The sequence below is a fragment of the Zingiber officinale genome, chromosome 3A, assembly GCF_018446385.1.
Source record: "Zingiber officinale cultivar Zhangliang chromosome 3A, Zo_v1.1, whole genome shotgun sequence".
Lineage (NCBI taxonomy): Eukaryota > Viridiplantae > Streptophyta > Magnoliopsida > Zingiberales > Zingiberaceae > Zingiber > Zingiber officinale.
In genome coordinates, this window is record NC_055990.1 from 22,598,070 (window position 1) to 22,616,166 (window position 18,097).

Here is an 18,097-nt window from a genome sequence, read left to right on the forward strand (position 1 = left end):
ATACTTGTTCAATTGGCCGCTGAATGGCGATCGGCGTTATTGAGCTCACGAGTTTGGCTAACTCATCGGCCACTTGATTTTCTGCTCTGGGTATCTTCTGGACAAGGACTTCTCTAAAATTGGCTTTAAGTTTCTCAAAGGCTTCAGCGTAGAGCTTGAGCCGATCGTTGTTAATTTCAAAGGTGCCAGAGAGCTGCTACGCGGCCAACTGCGAATCCGAATGAAGTGTAACCCGACCGGCGCCAACATGCCGAGCTGCCTGCAAGCCGGCTATGAGGGCTTCGTACTCTGCTTCATTGTTTGTGGCTTTATAATCCAGCCGGACGGATAAGTGCATCTTTTCTTCTTGAGGGGAGAGCAGCAGTATTCCAATCCCGCTCCCGAGCCGAGTGGATGATCCGTCCATAAATATTCTCCACATAGCTTCCGGCTCTGAATTCTGCACTTCAGTCACAAAATCAGCTAAGGACTGCGCTTTGATTGCCGAGCGGGGCTGGTATTGGATGTCAAATTCACTTAACTCCGTCGTCCATTTGATGAGCCGTCTGGATGCTTCTGGATTCAGTAATACTCGCCCGAGCGGGCTATTGGTTTTGACAATGATGGTATGCGCCAGGAAGTATGGACGAAGGCGCCGAGCGGTGAGGACCAGAGCGAAAGCCAGCTTCTCGAGCCCAGTGTAGCGAGATTTAGCATCTTTTAAAATATGACTAAGGAAATACACGGGCTCTTCTCCGCTCGCCCTCACTAATGCCGAGCTGATTGCTTGCTCGGTTGAAGACAAGTAAATACAAAGTGGCTCACCCGCAGCCGGCTTGGCTAATACCGAGAGAGAGTTTAGATATGCCTTCAAGTCTTCGAACGCCCGATCGCATTCTTCATCCCAGTGAAACTTAGTGGCCTTGCGCAAGATTTTGAAAAAAGGAAGGCTCCGGTCGGCGGTTTTGGAGATGAATCTGGACAGAGCAGTTATCCGACCGGTCAAACGCTGCACTTCCCTTGTATTTCTTGGAGGCGGCATGTCTTGTAGAGCTTTCACCTTGCTGGGATTTGCTTCGATTCCTCGCTCGGTCACTATGTAACCTAAGAAACGCCCTCCTTTTGCTCCGAACAGGCACTTCTGGGGATTTAGCTTGACTCCATATTTGCGTAGCGTTCGGAAGGTTTCCTCCATGTCTTTGAAGAGATCGGCCGCTCGGACGGACTTGATGAGAATGTCGTCCACGTACACTTCCAGATTTCGCCCGATCTGCTCTCTGAATACTTTATTCATCAAGCGTTGATATGTGGCTCCTGCATTCTTCAATCCGAACGGCATCACATTATAGCAATAGGTGTCGTCGGCCGTCACGAAGCTGACTTTTTCTTGATCTTCACGGGCGAGCGGCACTTGATGATAGCCTTGGTAAGCGTCGAGCATACATATTAATTCGCAGCCGGCCGTAGAGTCCACCAGCTGATCTATTCGGGGCAGAGGATAAAAGTCTTTCGGGCAAGTTTTGTTAAGGTCCCGAAAATATATGCATACTCTCCACTTGTTGCCTGGCTTGGAGACTAATACCACGTTCGCCAGCCAGCTCGGGAACTGCACCTCGCGTATATGGCCAGCTTCCAGAAGCTTCTCAACCTCCGCCCGGATGATGGCATTCTGCTCGGCGCTGAAATCTCTTTTTCTCTGCTTCACCGGCCGAGAGTCCGGTCGGACATGTAGCTCGTGCTGTGCTATGCTCGGCGAAATTCCGGACAGCTCATGCGTCGACCAGACGAAGACATCACAATTTCTCTGGAGGCATTTGATCACTTCCTCCTTCTGGTTGTCCTCCAAATCGGACGAAATAAAGGTCGTGGCCTCCGATCGGGTTGGGTGAATCTGCACTTCCTCTTTTTCTTCATAAATTAAAGAGGGTGGCTTTTCAGTGATGGCGTTTACCTCGATCCAGGGCGCCTTCCGAGCGGAAGTGGCTTCTGCTCGGACCATCTCGACGTAGCATCGCCGAGCTACTAGTTGATCTCCCCGCACCTCTCCCACTTTATCTTCGACGGGGAACTTGATCTTCTGGTGGAAGGTGGAGACGGCCGCCCGGAACTCGCTGAGCGCCGGTCGTCCCAAAATGACGTTGTATGATGAGGGAGAGTCGACCACCACGAAGTTTGCTGTCCGCGTCCTCCTGAGCGGCTCTTCTCCCAACGAGATAGCCAGCCGGATTTGCCCGACCGGCAGGACTTCATTGCCCGTAAACCCGTAGAGCAGGGTTGTCATGGGCAGTAGCTCGGCTCGGTCAATTTGTAGTTGATCGAACGCCTTCTTAAATATGATGTTGACCGAGCTTCCTGTGTCAATAAATACGCGGTGAATAGTATAGTTGGCTATTACCGCTTTGATGAGCAGAGCGTCGTCGTGGGGTACTTCAACTCCTTCCAAGTCCCCGGCGATTTGGTCCCTCCGCTCGTTTTCTTTCTTGCTCGGTTGGAGTCTCCTCCGGTCGGCCCGCCAGCAATAATGTTGATCTCGCCTCGGGAAGTATTACTTCTATTTTCTTCTTCCCGAGCGGATGGTCGAGACTGTTCTCTTGACGTTCGATGATTCTCCTGCCTTGGAGAGCGGTGCCGATCGGGAGTCTGTTGCTGTCGCCTATCAGCTCGCGTCCGATCGGCTTCATGAGTTCTCTATCGCCTGTCGACTGAGGGAGACCGTCGGCCGCCATTCCAGGGAACGGGATGAGCTACGAAGGGAAGACTCCGACAATCCCTTGTGTTGTGCGTATCCGTCCAGTGGAAGGAGCAGAACATCGGGGTCCATTTCTTCTTTGGCTTGGGCCGGGCGGCAGCTACCTCTTGAACGTGGGACCTAGCATGGGGGGAGCGGATTGCTTCGGCCCTTGGTCCTCTGGGCGGCTGATGAGCAGCATGCTGTTTCCGCTCGGCAGGAGGAGCTCGCTCGGTTGGAGTTTCTTTTTCCCGGGCTGCTTGGGCTTCCTCCACGTTGATGTATTCGTTGGCCCGGTGTAGCATATGGTCGTAGTCTCGGGGCGGCTTTCAGATGAGCGATCGGAAGAAATCCCCATCCACTAGGCCATGTCTGAAGGCATTCATCATGGTCTCCGAGGTGGCCGTTGGAATATCCATGGCCACTTTGTTGAACCGCTGGATGTAAGCTCGGAGCGATTCACGGGCTTCTTGTTTGATGGCGAACAGACTAACGCTGGTTTTTTGATAGCGCCGACTGCTTGCAAAGTGATGGAGGAAGGCCGTCCGGAAGTCCTTGAAACTTGTGATGGATCCGTCCGGCAGCCTCCGAAACCATCGTTGAGCCGATCCAGATAGGGTGGTGAGGAAAACCCGACACTTCACCCCGTCTGTGTATTGATGCAGGGTTGCCGTGTTATCAAACTTGCCCAAATGATCATCCGGATCGGTGGTTCCATTGTATTCGCCGATCGTCGGAGGCACGTAGTGCTTGGGCAGAGGGTCTCGTAGAATAGCCTCTGAAAATTGGCGATTAATCCGCTCGGGCGATGAGTCCGCTCGAGGGGCTTTTCCTTTTCTGTCATCTCGTCTCGGCATCTCATCAGAAGAAGATCCCTGATCTCTATGAGTGGGTGCGGCTTCGGGGGTGCGGAATAGGGCCCGGTGGAATGCAACGGTGGCTTGAGGTGCTTCCGCTCGGCCACCAGATAATGCTGAGGTTGCTTGCTGCTCTGGCCGCTCGGCTGTTGCCTTCTGTTTTTGCTCCACGAGCTTGGCGGCCCTCAACTCGATCAGAGCGTCGAGTTCCTCCGTGGAAAGCGTCACCGTGTGTTGTCGTCCAACCTCGTCCATTGTTTCCGTTCGGATGCAGGAGAGTTCCCACAGACGGCGCCAAATTGATCCTGTCCGAACGATGACTCAACGAACGGTGGGCACGTGGTGCTCTCCGGTTGCCTACGTGGGTCTTCGACTGGTGGCACGAACCTCCGGCGTACCTGCACAGAAGTCGGGACGGGAAGGGGATCCCGGCGGCGATCCTCCGACGCTCAAGTCAGGCGAGCAAGCAGTGAAGAAGTGGCTCTCAGAATATTAGAATGCGTACCTCCGGCGAAGTATGAGGCTCTTTATATAGAGAGGTGAAAGAGCTCCTGCACGTCCACCGAGATGCATACGTGTCCGTAGCCCATACCTCGGTATGTGTCTGTCAGAAAGTTTACCTGACCCATACTGCTACAGTCCAGGCATGCCCTTGATGGGACAGCGGAACCCCGTCATAAGATTTGGAGTATGACCTACATGTGGAGCATATCCGCTGTCAGAAGATGTCCCTTGTCTTTTTCCCCGTACTCCTGCCGGGCGTCCGACCGGTCCACCTCCACCTTCCGTCCGACAGGTCATATATGATGGTCCACTTGGGAAATCGTCGGTAATGTGTTTTGTGGCGACTGTTAGCAGTATGCTTCATGTCTTCGGCCGAGCGTGCCGTCCGCTCGGCCCTACGATCTAGCCCAATGAGCGCCGGAACCCCGACTTCCAAAGGGGTACCTTTTGCCATCGGGTAAACACCGGGCGGCCGCCTGGTCGGTCAGACCCCTTCTCCGGTCGGCCTAGTTGGTCCAACCTTCTTCGATGGACCGCCCGGCTCTTTGACTTCCACATGGCGTTGACCCCTTACAACGAGGGTCCCCTGTTCTCATCGCCGGATCAGGTGCCTCCACTAGATCCAGGGCGCCTTCGTGCCACTTCAAAGCGTCTCTAAGACCCTTCGAGGCGCCTCAAATACTATTCATCCGAGCCTTAACTTAGTTTTTGCTCCTGCAAAAATATGTTAGTCTAACAACAAAATATTTGACCTACAAAATAAAGCTAGCACAATTTATATAAGTATTATTAATTAGATTCTGTCTTTCTGAGACTAAGATCTAGTCATGGTTTTAGTTTAGATTTCCAAAATGAGCATAAACTGGACCAACGCCTAAAGTCCCTAATTGGGACTCGTCCTCACTGGATTACTCTCCTCTAGTGACTTACCTTACTTATCATGCAGAATTACTTGACTTCGGGCCACTAGGTCTTCCCACCAATTGTCAGGTCCGCAGACTCTACTGGAGTTCGACCAACTGTCAGGGGATTGGCCGCCAGATATCGGGTCACTTTTTGACCTATTTGGATTTCTACACTAGCTATAAGATCCTTCAGGCCTAGCTGGATTTCAGCTTTGTGTCAAACCTATCAAGTCCTGACACTTGGTAAAAATGTTAGATCACACAATATCTAACTTTAATCTATTTGTCATTTTTCAAAACTTATGTTTGATCATTGATGCCAACTACACCAACAGCGTGGTCCTGGTCTCTGGAAAGATCCATATTAGGCTTGATCTAAATCAGACTATGCCCAGAGGATCGAATCAAATGGGTCAATCTAGGTCCATTAATAGCATTCAGACTCTATAGGTGAGAGAAAGGGAGTGAGAGATTTGCTTTCCACAAGTAGAGGGGGATATTGAGGTTGCATGCATCCAAACTGTTGGCGCAGCAGGGCCGGTAAGAGGGGGTGAATTGCCTGCAAACAAGAATACCCTCCTCAAGACTTTCAACTCAAAATAAAAGCAACACTAATAATAAAATAAAACAGCAGAAATAAACAGAGAGAACAGACTCAGCAGTTTGACTTGGTTACAACAAAGATGGTTGTTAATCCAAGGCGGTTGGAAAGACGCATTAAAAGAGTCTTCTTCTCTGAAGGCGGAGAAGCCTTTTACACTTTGAACGCTCTTACAAGTTGCTTGAAAAATGAGTTACAGAGTTGATCTTCGTTGATCCGAATAGCTGTTCGAGACCCCTTTATATAGGGGTCCCAAGACTTATCCAGTTCACCTGATCTTCGGGATCAGGATTTGACTCGAGAGGGATCGATCAACCGATCCTCAGGTTTGGTGAACCGAACCTGCATACTTGCCCAGCCTTCCATCCAAATGCAGTCTGTGTGGATCGAGCCTGCGTTCGGTCGATCGATCCCATTGTTCGGTCGACCGATCAACCAACGGTCTCTCCATGAGCTGGCTCGATCAGCATGCTCGACTAAGTCTCTGGTTTATCTCTGGTTCGGTCGACCGATCAGAAGGTTCGATCGACCGATCAGCCAACGGTTGGTTACTGACATGGTTGCTGACATGTCACCAACGACTGACTTCTGATGATAGGGGTTCGGTTGACCGATCATGGCGTCTGGTCGACCGAACACTTGTCAAGTCAACTTCCCTGTTGACTTGCTCTGGTTCCGCTCGGTTGGGTGATTGCAGCCAACCGGAGTATGGCTCACCCGAACCCAATTCTCGGCCTTCTCCTCGAGCAGTCTTCCGTCCCTCGAACGTCGCGCGTGTTCTTCTCGCCCACCGGTGTACGCTCCCGTAGCTCTCTCGTCCTTCAGACGCACCGAGCCCGTCGGCTCCCTTCCCGTGCCGTCCTTCTCGCTAGCTGCGTCTTCCACTCGATTTCCTGTGCTCCTAAGCTCTTGCACACTTAGACACAGGGATCAAAAATAAACAGGACCTAACTAACTTGGTTGATCACATCTAAACAACCACGAGGTCCAACAATCTCTCCCTTTTTGATGTGCATCAAACCAAGTTCAAGTTAGGGTAAAAATAAACAAATAGTAATTTTAAGAAAATTACTAAACTAACATTTTAAGCACAAAAATTACAATAATAAAATTTGGAACATAAGTTAGAAAAATAATAAAAATTTTAATTATCCTAACTCCCCCTAAACTTGTTACTTAACTCTCCCCCTTCGATCACAGCAAAAACGGGGTAAATATAATTTTCTAAGTCATTTCCAAAATCCCAAAAAAAATTTTCTAAGTCATTTGAAAAATTTGCTAAGTAAAAAGTTAATATTATTTTCAGAAGAACTTAGCTTAGATATTTTTTTTTAAAAAAAATCTAATTTCAAAAAATATTTTAATTTTTTAAAAAAATGAGATTTTTTCCAAGTAAAAATTTCAAGCAAGAAATATTTTTTTAGATATAAAAATATTTTTGAAAGAATTTTCAAGAAGATGTTTAAAAACTTTTCAAAGCATTATTTTTAATTTTAATACTTTATTAGAAAGTTAATTAAACATTTCATTTCTATATTCGGCTTCCAGGCAGTGACGAGACACTAGACCTTCTTGGTTATTAGAGCAACAACCACTTTCTAGTCAAAGCCTCATAAAGAAATCTTAATGTTTAATTTTCTCGCTGAAAGCTCTTAACTTATAAAAATTTTAATCTAGCAAAGATTTTGGAATCCAGTATAGATTCCTTCCTTCCTACTGGGTTATTCAAAAACTTAGGGGATACAAACACGTTCCTCTGGGATAACCCACAAACACGCGCACTTCTGTACGAGATTCTAACTTATCAGCATCCGGATTTAGCACATGTGCTGGACTACCCCAAATCCGAATATGTCTTAGACTGGGATTTCGCCCATTCCACAATTCTGTGGGAGTAGAGGATACTGATTTAGAAGGTACTAAGTTCAAAATGTGCGCTGTTGTTTCCAGAGCGTATCCCCAAAACGAATTTGGTAATTCTGAATAACTCATCATCGATCTAACCATCTTCATAAGAGTCCTATTCCTTCGTTCTGCCACATCATTCTGTTGGGGTGTACCAGGTGCGGACAACTGGGATTGAATCCCAGCCTTTGATAAGTAATTCCTAAACTCTCCTAAGAGGTATTCACCACCACGATCAGACCGTAGTATCTTGATACTTTTACCAAGACGTTTCTCCACATCAACCTTGTACTCTTTGAATTTATCAAAGCACTTAAACTTGTGGCACATCAGGTAAATGTATCCGTATCTTGAATAATCGTATATAAAAGAGACAAAATATTCAAAACCACCTCTTGCCTGGATAGACATAGGACCACACAAATCAGAATGAACCAGTTCTAACGCATCTTTGGCTCTATACCCCTTGGCCTTAAAAGATCTCTTGGTCATTTTACCTTCCAAGCAGGATTCACATGTTGAAAAGTTTTCTAACTCTAATGAACCCAAGAGTCCATCGGCTACAAGCCTTTGAATTCTACTTAAGTTAATATGACCATGCCTTAGATGTCAAAGATACGTTTGGTTCATTTCCGAAGGTTCATTTCTCTTATTAGAGTCAGAAGATGTGTTATTAATTTTCATATTTCAATTTGCTTTGTGGGAGAAATTGTATTTAAAGTATATAAATTGCTAACAAATGTACTAGAACAGATAATCACCTTATTTCTCTTTATAACGACATTGTTACTAAAGGAAACTGAATATCCATCCAAATACAGTTTAGAAACTGAAATTAAATTCTTTCTAAAACTGGGTACATAAAGACAATTTCTTAAAACCAAACTTCTATTCCTATCAAACGATAAGTAGACATCTCCCACTACAACAACCGCCACCTTAGTAGCATTGCCCATGTAGATGATTATCTCTCCATCAAATAATCGTCGGGTTTCCTGGAACCCCTGCAAAGAATTACAGACATGATCAGTGGCTCTCGTATCTACACACCAGGTGCTGGTAGATAACATCGCTAAATATGTTTCAACTACTAGAGCATGAGATATACCTTTATTGTTCTGATTCCTGCGAGGACAGTCCGCCTTCCAATGTCCTGACTGCTTACAGATGAAGCACTTGCCCTTTGGCTTCTTCATTCCAGCTTTTTGTCCCTGAGGTTTATTCACTTTCTTTGCTGAAAAGACCTGTTTCTTCTTCTTCTTACCTTTCGGCTTAGAAGTAGAATCATTTTCAGCATAGTGAATCTGAGAACTTTGACGAAATATACCTTTTGTTGCCTGTAGTTCTGTCAGAAGTTCCACCAATGTATACTCTCTTTTATTCATATTATAGTTCAGGTGGAACTGCTCAAAACTTCTTGGTAGCGTTTGGAGAATTATATCGACCTGGGTTTCCCCATCGATTTCTCCTCCAAGAACTTGTATTTCGTTCAGATAGGCCATCATTTTGAGGATATTATCTCTTACAGGTGTTCCCTTAGACATGGTGGTTGTTATTAGCTTTCTCATTGCCTCTTGCCTAGTAGTCCAACTCTGGTGCCCAAAGAGTTCTTTGAGATTGTTCATTATATCATAAGATGTTGGTAAATCTTGATGCTGATGTTGTAATACATTTGACATTGATGCCAAAATGTAACACCACGCCATCTCATCAGCTTTTGCCCATTTCTTATGATACTCAATCTCCTCTGGAGTAGAGTCATCGTCAGGTGCATCAAGGCAAGCCTCAGTCAGTACAAACTTATTGTTTTCAGTAGTAAGAACAATGTCCAGGTTCCTTTTCCAATCAATATAGTTGGGACCAGTAAGTTTGTTTTCTTTCAGTATAATGGCCAGTGGGTTGAAAGTCATCCTAAGAATCATAAAAATAAACTTTGATCAAGACTCTAAATTTAGAATAATATTGATTCCTCAAACAATACTATTTTAAATTAACCAACACCTCAAATCACCGTGAATTTTGCATGCCACAATAGTGTGGACGTATACAAAATCAAACATTTGTAAGAGGAGGTTTTACCCATTTATTTTATTCTTGTCAACCTAATTTTATGACAAATAAAATTAATAGTTGGTTTTCCTTCGGTCACACAAATAATAGTAGTGACTCTGATGGAGAGGATACTATTAGACGTGCCTAAGTGTAAACCATTACTTAACACTTAGTCCATTAATAAGATTGTGCCCCTTCCGATGGGGAAGATCACATGCTCTTAATTAATTTTCTATAGTTATCCAAAATGGAAGTTTGATCTAGTGATCCTCAAACAAACTCATCCGATATGGAGGAAGGTACTCAGAGCCAACACGCAAGTTTGTTTGCATCACTTACAAACTAGTAATGGAGACCGTGGAATTTATTAAAATCCCTCTCCCACTTAGTTATTTTAAAATGAGGATTTTAACCTATGCTAGCATACATCACATATACATAAACATCACAGTAAATAAAAGCAATAAATTTGGAAATTAGCTTTCCAACTATTATGGTCTTTTTCCATCACTGTCTTCAGTATGCTCCAACCCTAGCTGCTGTCATCTTTAGCCACCGCCATCGGGTCGAGTTGTCGCATCTATCTTGCTTCTTATTCCGCTGCGCCTCTGATCCTCCAAAAGTACCACGCCTTGCAAGCATCCGATCCGCGATAATTATAGAATTTTACATATATCGATCCTATATTCCATAAAGGAATGTACATGTATTCTAGATCGAACAAAAAATAAAATTATAAAAATAATACAGCTCCTGTTGTATTTGATACATACAATCATGCACACAAAATGATGCTCTTGACATGTCCAAGGGTCCAATCACACACAATATCTAAATGTCATAATAGTTGGAGCCTGCAACCATAAAGTTAGCACATCCTACTATTATCCTACCTAAATTATGTATGACATGTGCATAATTAATTTAAAAACCAAAACACACAGAAGCAAACCCTACCTCTGATACCAATTGTTGGTTAGTCCTAGGAAAACGTATCGGTTCCACTGTACAAAAATTTTTGTACAAGTGTCGAACCTTTCCTTAAATAACCTATTTTGTTCTTTAGAAGTTAAATTAGGAATCGTAGACAGAACTTAACATCATTGATTCCAAATTTAACTTATCTGTTCTTAATGGTTTAGATTTGAATCGTAAGCGGAACTTAACACTATTGATTCAAATCCACCTATGTTATTAATTCCATTAAATATTAATTTTCAAAATTGACTTCCAGGACTGCATGGCGAGGCACATGGCCTTCTTGGATATGGGAGCAACCACCATCGCCTAGACAAAGCCTTTTAAGAAAAGCTAACATTTAATTTCCTTAAATAACTCTAGGTTAACCAAAAAGAACAATCGAATCACAAATTCGAAAAAAAAAAACACAAACTTGAAAAACTAATTTGAAAAACTAGATCTAATGTCTCTTGTGTTTGGAATTCTTACAAAAAGAAATAACTAGCATAATGCGGAAACCAATTTCTAATTATACCTTCTCTTTGTAAACTGATGACCTCGAGATCTTCTGCCGTATTCCTTGCCTCGCCTTGGACGTCGTGTGGGCGACGATCCTCCAAGATGAACACCACCCAAAAGCTTTCTTCTTCTTCCTCTAAAATCCGGCCACCACCACCACCAAGGAGAAGAGAGCAAAGGGAAAGGGAGAAGAGAGAGGGTCGGCCACCAAGAGATCTCCAAGCAAAAGAATAAGAGTTATCTCATGAAGTCTTCTCACCCCTTCTTTTATAATACTTACCCAAGGCAAATAAGGGAAATTTTTTTACTAAAATTAAAATCTTCCAAGAGTTTTTCCTTTTCCCTTTTAATTTTTCCTTTTCTTTCCTCTTGATTGAATCAATCACCAAAAATAAATTTGATGATTTTATTTTTTTAAACATGGTCGACCACCTTGCTTGGGCACCAAGCAAGGGTGGCCGACCCCCATAAGAGAAAGGAATTTTATTATTTTTTTATAAAATTTTACAAGAAGAAAAATTCTTATAAAATTTTACAAGCTCTCTTTCCTAAAGTAGGAGTTAAGAAAGGAAAGTTCTAAAAATTAAAACCATGTTTTAAAATTTAAAACTTCTCTTATAAAATTTCCTTTTTTAACATGATGATAGAAAATTTAAATTTTAAAACTTATCTTCCTTTTTTTTCTTAAACCATGAGGATGGTTAAAAAAAAGGAAAGTTTTAAAACTTTTAAAACTCTCTATTAAAACATGTGGTCTAATTCAAATAAGGAAAGTTTTAAAAATTAAAATCTCTCTTTTAAAACTTATAGTTTTCTACAAAGAGAAGATTTTAAAAATTCAAAACAACCCTCCTTGTTTGAATTATTGTGGCCGAACCCTACTAGCTTGATTACCAAGCAATAGGGTCGGCCCCTATAGAAGAGGATGTGGGCCGACCCTTTCTTGGTCACCAAGCATTAGACCGGCTCCCTTCTTGGACACCAAGATGGGCTTATATTTGAATGGACTTGATGCTATAATGAGGCTACGACAGGGACCTAGAGGACAAATTGATTTTGGCCTTCCGATGAGCTTGAGTATCCAGTGCTCGCTCTGAACGCACAACTCAAGTTCATCGATAATAACTCATTCCATTAGAGAGTTATTATCTCACTACCGCACCAATCCCAAATTACATTATGGGCTCCTTCTTATCATGAGTGTGTTAGTCTCCCTGTGTTTAAGATAACGAATGTCCACTAATTAAGTAAGTTACTGACAACTCACTTAATTAATATCTAGCTCCAAGAGTAGTACCACTCAACTTCATTGTCATGTCGGACTAAGTCCACCTGCAGGGTTTAACATGACAATCCTTATGAGCTCCTTTTGGGGGCATTCTCAACCTAGATAACTAAGACATAGATTCCTTTTATAATCAACAACACACACTATAAGTAATATCATTTCCCAACTTATCGGGCATATTGATTTATCGAGCTAAACCTCACCCTTTAATAAGTTAAAGAAATAAATATTAAATATATGTGCTTGTTATTATATTAGGATTAAGAGCACTCACTTCCATAATAACTAAGGTCTAGTTCTTTTATTAAGTCAATACAAAAAGAACTTACCTAAATGGTCCTACTCAACACACTTGGAGTGTACAAGTAATTTATTAATCAAGATAAACTAATACTTAATTACACTACGACTATTCCGATGGTTTGTTTCTTTCCATCTTAATCATGAGCAACTGTTTATAATTTATAAAGAACCGTCAACATGATCTTCTGTGTGTGACATCATACACCATGTTGTCTACTATATAAATTAATTGAACAATTACATTTAACAAATAAATGTAGATATTGACCAATGTGATTCTTTTATTTCAAAAATAAATGTTTACAAAAGCTAGGCTTTTAGTATACACTCCAACAGTCGCGCCTCACTAGCTTTGCTTCTGAGGTGCCTTCGTGGAGCTCCAGGAATTTTTCCCAGAGGTCTTTGGCGGAATCGTAGCTTCCGATCCGACTTACCTCCTGGGGTGGCAAGACGCTGAGCAGGTGGAATTTCGCCTTTCTGTTGGCCACGAAATCGTCTTGCTCCTTCTTCGTCCAATTATACTCTTCTTTGTCTTTTGGCGCTGCATATCCATATTTCATTATTAAAAGTATATCAAATTCAGTTTTAAAAAATACCTCTATTTTTCGCTTCCATGTAGCGAAGTCTCCGTCGAACTTTGGGGGATGAATGTTCGCGCCGGCCATTGACTCGATCTTTGTGCTTCAGTCGGCGGTTAGTCTTTCTGAGGTTGTCGGGCTCTGATACCACTTGTTGGCGCAGCAAGGCCGGCAAGAGGAGGGTGAATTGCCTGCAAACAAGAATACCCTCCTCAAGACTTTCAACTAAAAATAAAAGCAACACTAATAATAAAATAAACCAGTAGAAATAAATAGAGAGAACAGACTAAGCTGTTTGACTTGGTTACAACCAAGATGGTTGTTAATCTAAGGCGGTTGGAAAGACGCACTATAAGAGTTTCCTTCTCTGAAAGCGGAGAAGCCTTTTACACTTTGAACACTCTTACAAGTTGCTTGAAAAATAAGTTACAGAGTTGATCTTCGTTGATCCGAATAGTTGTTCGAGACCCCTTTATATAGGGGTTCCAAGACTTATCCAGTTTACCTGATCTTCGGGATCAGAATTTGACTCGAGAGGGATCGGTCGACCGATCCCTAGGTTCGATCGACCGAACCTGCGTACTTGCCCATCCTTCCGTCCAGATGCAGTCTGTGTGGATCAAGCCTGCGTTCAGTCGACGGATCCCATTGTTCGGTCGACCGATCAGCCAACGGTCTCTCCCTGAGCTGGCCCGATCGGCATGCTCGACTAAGTCTTTGGTTTATCTCCGGTTCAATTGACCGATCAGAAGGTTCGGTCGACCGATCATAGCGTCCGGTCGACCGAACACTTGTCAAGTCAATTTCCCAGTTGACTTGCTCTGGTTCTGCTCACTTGGGTGATTGCGGCCAACCGGAATAGGGCTCACCCGAACCCAATTCCCAGCCTTCTCCTCGAGCAGTCTTCCGTCCTAGCTTTACGTCCCTCGAACGTCGCGCGCGTTCTTCTTTCCCACCGGTGTACTCTTCCACAGCTCTCTCGTCCTTCGGACGCACCGAGCCTGTTGGCTCCTTTCTCGTGCTGTCCTTCTCGCTAGCTGCGTCTTCCGCTTGACTTCCTGCGCTCCTACATACTTAGACACAGGGATCAAAAACAAAAAGAACCTAACTAATTTGGTTGATCACATCAAAATAACCACCGGATCTAACACAAACCACATAAATAATTTTTTTATCTAATCTTTTGAACGTGGCTAGGATGCTTTAGAAGTAGGAAGTAAAATTTTCGGTTGACAGAAATGGTAGAATAGAAAGATCCTCCAAATCAATATGCTCTTTGGTCATTCTCAAAATATGGTACGTGATTTAAAAATCTCCCAAATCTACGTGCGGCCAATGATCCATTCCCAAATAAATAATTATTATTGATTTTAGTAAAATACTTGTTTATCCATCTTATTAATAATAAATAAATATTATTAATTTTAGTATAATAGAAGGGGAGCCTTGGTACAACGATAAAATTATCATATGACCAAAAAAAGTCATGAGTTCAAATCCTGAAAATAGTCTATTATAAAAAATAAGATAAAGTTACGTACAATAGATCTTTCATCGGGACCCCGTATGACGAGAGTTTCATGCACCGAGCTGTCCTTTTAATTTTAATATAATACTTATTTATTCATCTTATTAATTGTTTGGAATAAATAAAACTATAACAATTGAATAGAAATTGAAAATTTTTAATTATGGTTGCATCTTTTTTTTTCTTGCTATTTTTGCCGAAGAAAAAACATTAATGAATTTTCTTATTTAAAGAATAGAAGAAAAGCATGGAAGAAAGAAATAGTTTTCAAAATTGGATGGAACTAGATGCAAAGAAGATTAGTAACCTTATAATATTATTTAGTGGTATTATTTTCTTCCATTTGGATCCTCTTAAAATAAGCAAAATGATTAAATACATCTAATTTATTTTTCCGTTTCACTTAGCTTTTGTCACATGGAATAATAAATTTTAAGTATCACTAAGAGAAATAGTTCAATTTAGAGTTTAACTTTAGTCCATCTAATGTTGAACTTAAACAGTCCATTTGCTTTATGTTTGAGTGAACTCAATACACTAATTTGAATATGTTTGGTCCAATTGTTCCACTTGAACATTTCAATTCATTCTACACATTTTACTATTTGATCTAGTGCAGGCGGCAAGTACTGATTCTATTTGTTTTTAGCACTTGTAGTTATCAAATCTATATAGATTTCTGTTGATAGTTTTATCTCATTTAGCATATGAAAATTAAATGGCAAAACCAAAAAGTTAGTTGGTAAGGATTACAACTGGGGAAGGAGGAGCAATTCAAAGAGAAATATTTTTATTATCCTACAACAATGCATACAGACGGTACAAAATACACTAGCCATCGTCGATCAACTCCACAAGCGGCAATATAAATTCATTGATAGACTCCAGCTCTCTGTTGCGTCTTTAATCATTTAGAGAAATCTAGTCCGGCCACTCCACTTTCAAGCTTCAGCAAACAAGTAAAGCAGAAAATGAAGGAAACAAACATAATAAGAGATAACTGAATAGGCGTCTATGTTAAGGATTGGAAACTAAAGCAGCAATGATTCTCTAGATAATAGAAGATGAATTTAAATGGTACGGATTTAGGCAGCCGGCTTCTCCCACTTGAGGGGTTTGACCACCTCCCAGGTGAAGTCGGGGTCATCCCTGCCGAAGTGACCATATGCTGCAGTCTTGAGGAATCGGTTACCACCCCTCTTCAAGTCGAGATTGATGGTGATCATTCCAGGCCTGAAATCAAAGTTCTCCTTCACAAGCTTTAGAATCTCCTTGTCTGGGATCTTGCCGGTGCCACAGGTGTCGACAAAGACTGAGAGTGGCTCAGGAACACCAATTGCATAGGACACTTGCACAATGCAACGGCGTGCGAGGCCGTTTGCCACAATGCTCTTGGCTGCTTGCCTAACGATATATGCACCACTCCTGTCGACCTTGGTAGGATCCTTGCCTGAGAAAGCACCACCACCGTGAGCTCCCCAGCCGCCGTAAGTGTCAATGATGATCTTGCGGCCAGTCAGGCCAGCATCGCCATGAGGACCACCTATGACAAAGCGTCCAGATGGGTTGAGGTGGAAGATGGTCTTCTCGTCGAGGTATTTATCAGGGATGACAGGCTTGATGACATGCTGCTTAAGGTCTGCAGCAATCTCATCGTTGGTGACAGTCTCATCGTGTTGGGTGGAGATCAAGACGGTGTGGACACGAATGGGAACCATGGCGCCATTTTCATTCTGATATTCGACTGTGACTTGGGTCTTCCCATCAGGCCTCAGCCATGGGCAGGTGCCATTCTTGCGGACTTCAGTGAGGCGGGCACCTAGCTTGGTGGCGAGGACATGGCTGAGAGGCATCAACTCAGGGGTCTCATCTGTTGCATAACCAAACATGTGACCCTGGTCACCAGCTCCGATTTCCTCAGGGCGCTTGGTGAAGTGCCCATGGACACCTTGGGCAATGTCGGGTGATTGCTGCTCGATGTTAACTAGCACTTTGCAGTGATCAGCGTCCAGGCCAACATCATCTGACACAAAGCCAATTGAACGGCATGTTTCCCGAACAATCTTTTCATAATCAATATTGCCTTTGGTTGTGATCTCCCCGAAGACCATGACCATATTCGTTTTCGTGCACGTCTCACAAGCAACCTTGCTGTCAGGATCCTGTACCAAGCAGGCATCAAGGATTGCATCGGAGATCTGGTCGCACAACTTGTCAGGATGTCCCTCGTTCACAGATTCAGAGGTGAAAAGGAAGGTATCGATTTGAGCCATTATCCTCTAACCTGAAACATCAAAAATGAAACTTAGAATACATATTTATAACACATAATCAAATTAGATGTCACTTTCATACGTATAAATATGAATACTGAAGCAGGTTCTGGATGCACTCATGCATGCTCTATGCATGTTTATGCTGGCAAAGAGACATTTGGAAAGGAGATTTATAGAACATAACACAGCAATTATTATGTATATGTTCCAAGAATGGAAAAACCAATACAACATGAAAACCAAAGTAAAGTAGAAAACTAAAAACCAAATTACAACGATAAGTGTAAAGGCCAGAATAGAAGCTAGTTATGTCCGTTCTACATCCAAAAAACAACTTTTTAGATCGAGTTGTGAAAGCTAGCATTGTACACCAAGTCATCAAAGGGATATATTACATGAAGAATTGAATCTTTTTATCCGCAGTCAAAACTCCATATAAAGTATTAGATCTGAATAGAAAATACTGACTTGAATAAAAAATAAACAGATCAGACAAGCTAAGGAGTGCATCTTACCGATCTTAGTTACTATATTTGAATAACTGAACTATTTTATGTGTAAGATGCTCGCATCAGACATATCTCAGCACAAAAATTAAAAATAAAATAAAAAGGAAATTTCTAAGGTAAATAAACAAAATAGATCGAATCCTGCAGGACGACAAAAAAACAAAAATCTCAGGACCCAAGGAAAACAGTTCCAAACAGATATATTCAACCGCAACAAGTCAAAATTACAGCTCTGCGTGGTTCTCTGACGAGATTTGAGCAAGAATGGTAAAAACAAAAGTACAAAACTACGCCACAAGAATTCTTTTGAGAAAGATAGAAAAGCAGATCTGGTCATTTCGACAACGGAGTAGCGCCCAATAACTAATCAGCCATCTCCAAAACAACAACAAACGAAAACATCAGAAACCATTCAGAGAAGATCTAAATCTACACGCAACACGAACTAAGAAAAAAAATATTAATCTTAGAAAAACACCTTACTCCGGACACGATTTGGGTTGGCAGCGTTTGCTTTCGAGATCCACCCCTTTTCACGGGTTCTTCCAATACCCTCCTCCCTTATTTATAGACGGACCTGGCCCAGCGACTCACAAACACCAGTA

General features: G+C 42.6%; 1 protein-coding gene across 1 annotated transcript; it reads right to left on the reverse strand.

Moving 5' to 3' along the window:
- Positions 1-15,475: 15,475 nt before the first annotated feature.
- LOC122051421 (S-adenosylmethionine synthase-like) lies at positions 15,476-18,097 on the reverse strand. The gene is made up of 2 exons (XM_042612559.1): positions 17,971-18,097; positions 15,476-16,991 (listed from the first exon to the last, which is right to left on the reverse strand). Exon 2 carries the CDS (start codon positions 16,978-16,980, stop codon positions 15,793-15,795), a length of 1,188 nt encoding a protein of 395 aa, XP_042468493.1. The 5' UTR covers positions 16,981-16,991; positions 17,971-18,097; the 3' UTR covers positions 15,476-15,792.

Bases quoted from the DNA above. Each gene is read 5' to 3' on its own strand.
- LOC122051421 (XM_042612559.1), bottom strand. From the start codon at position 16,980: ATGGCTCAAATCGATACCTTCCTTTTCACCTCTGAATCTGTGAACGAG.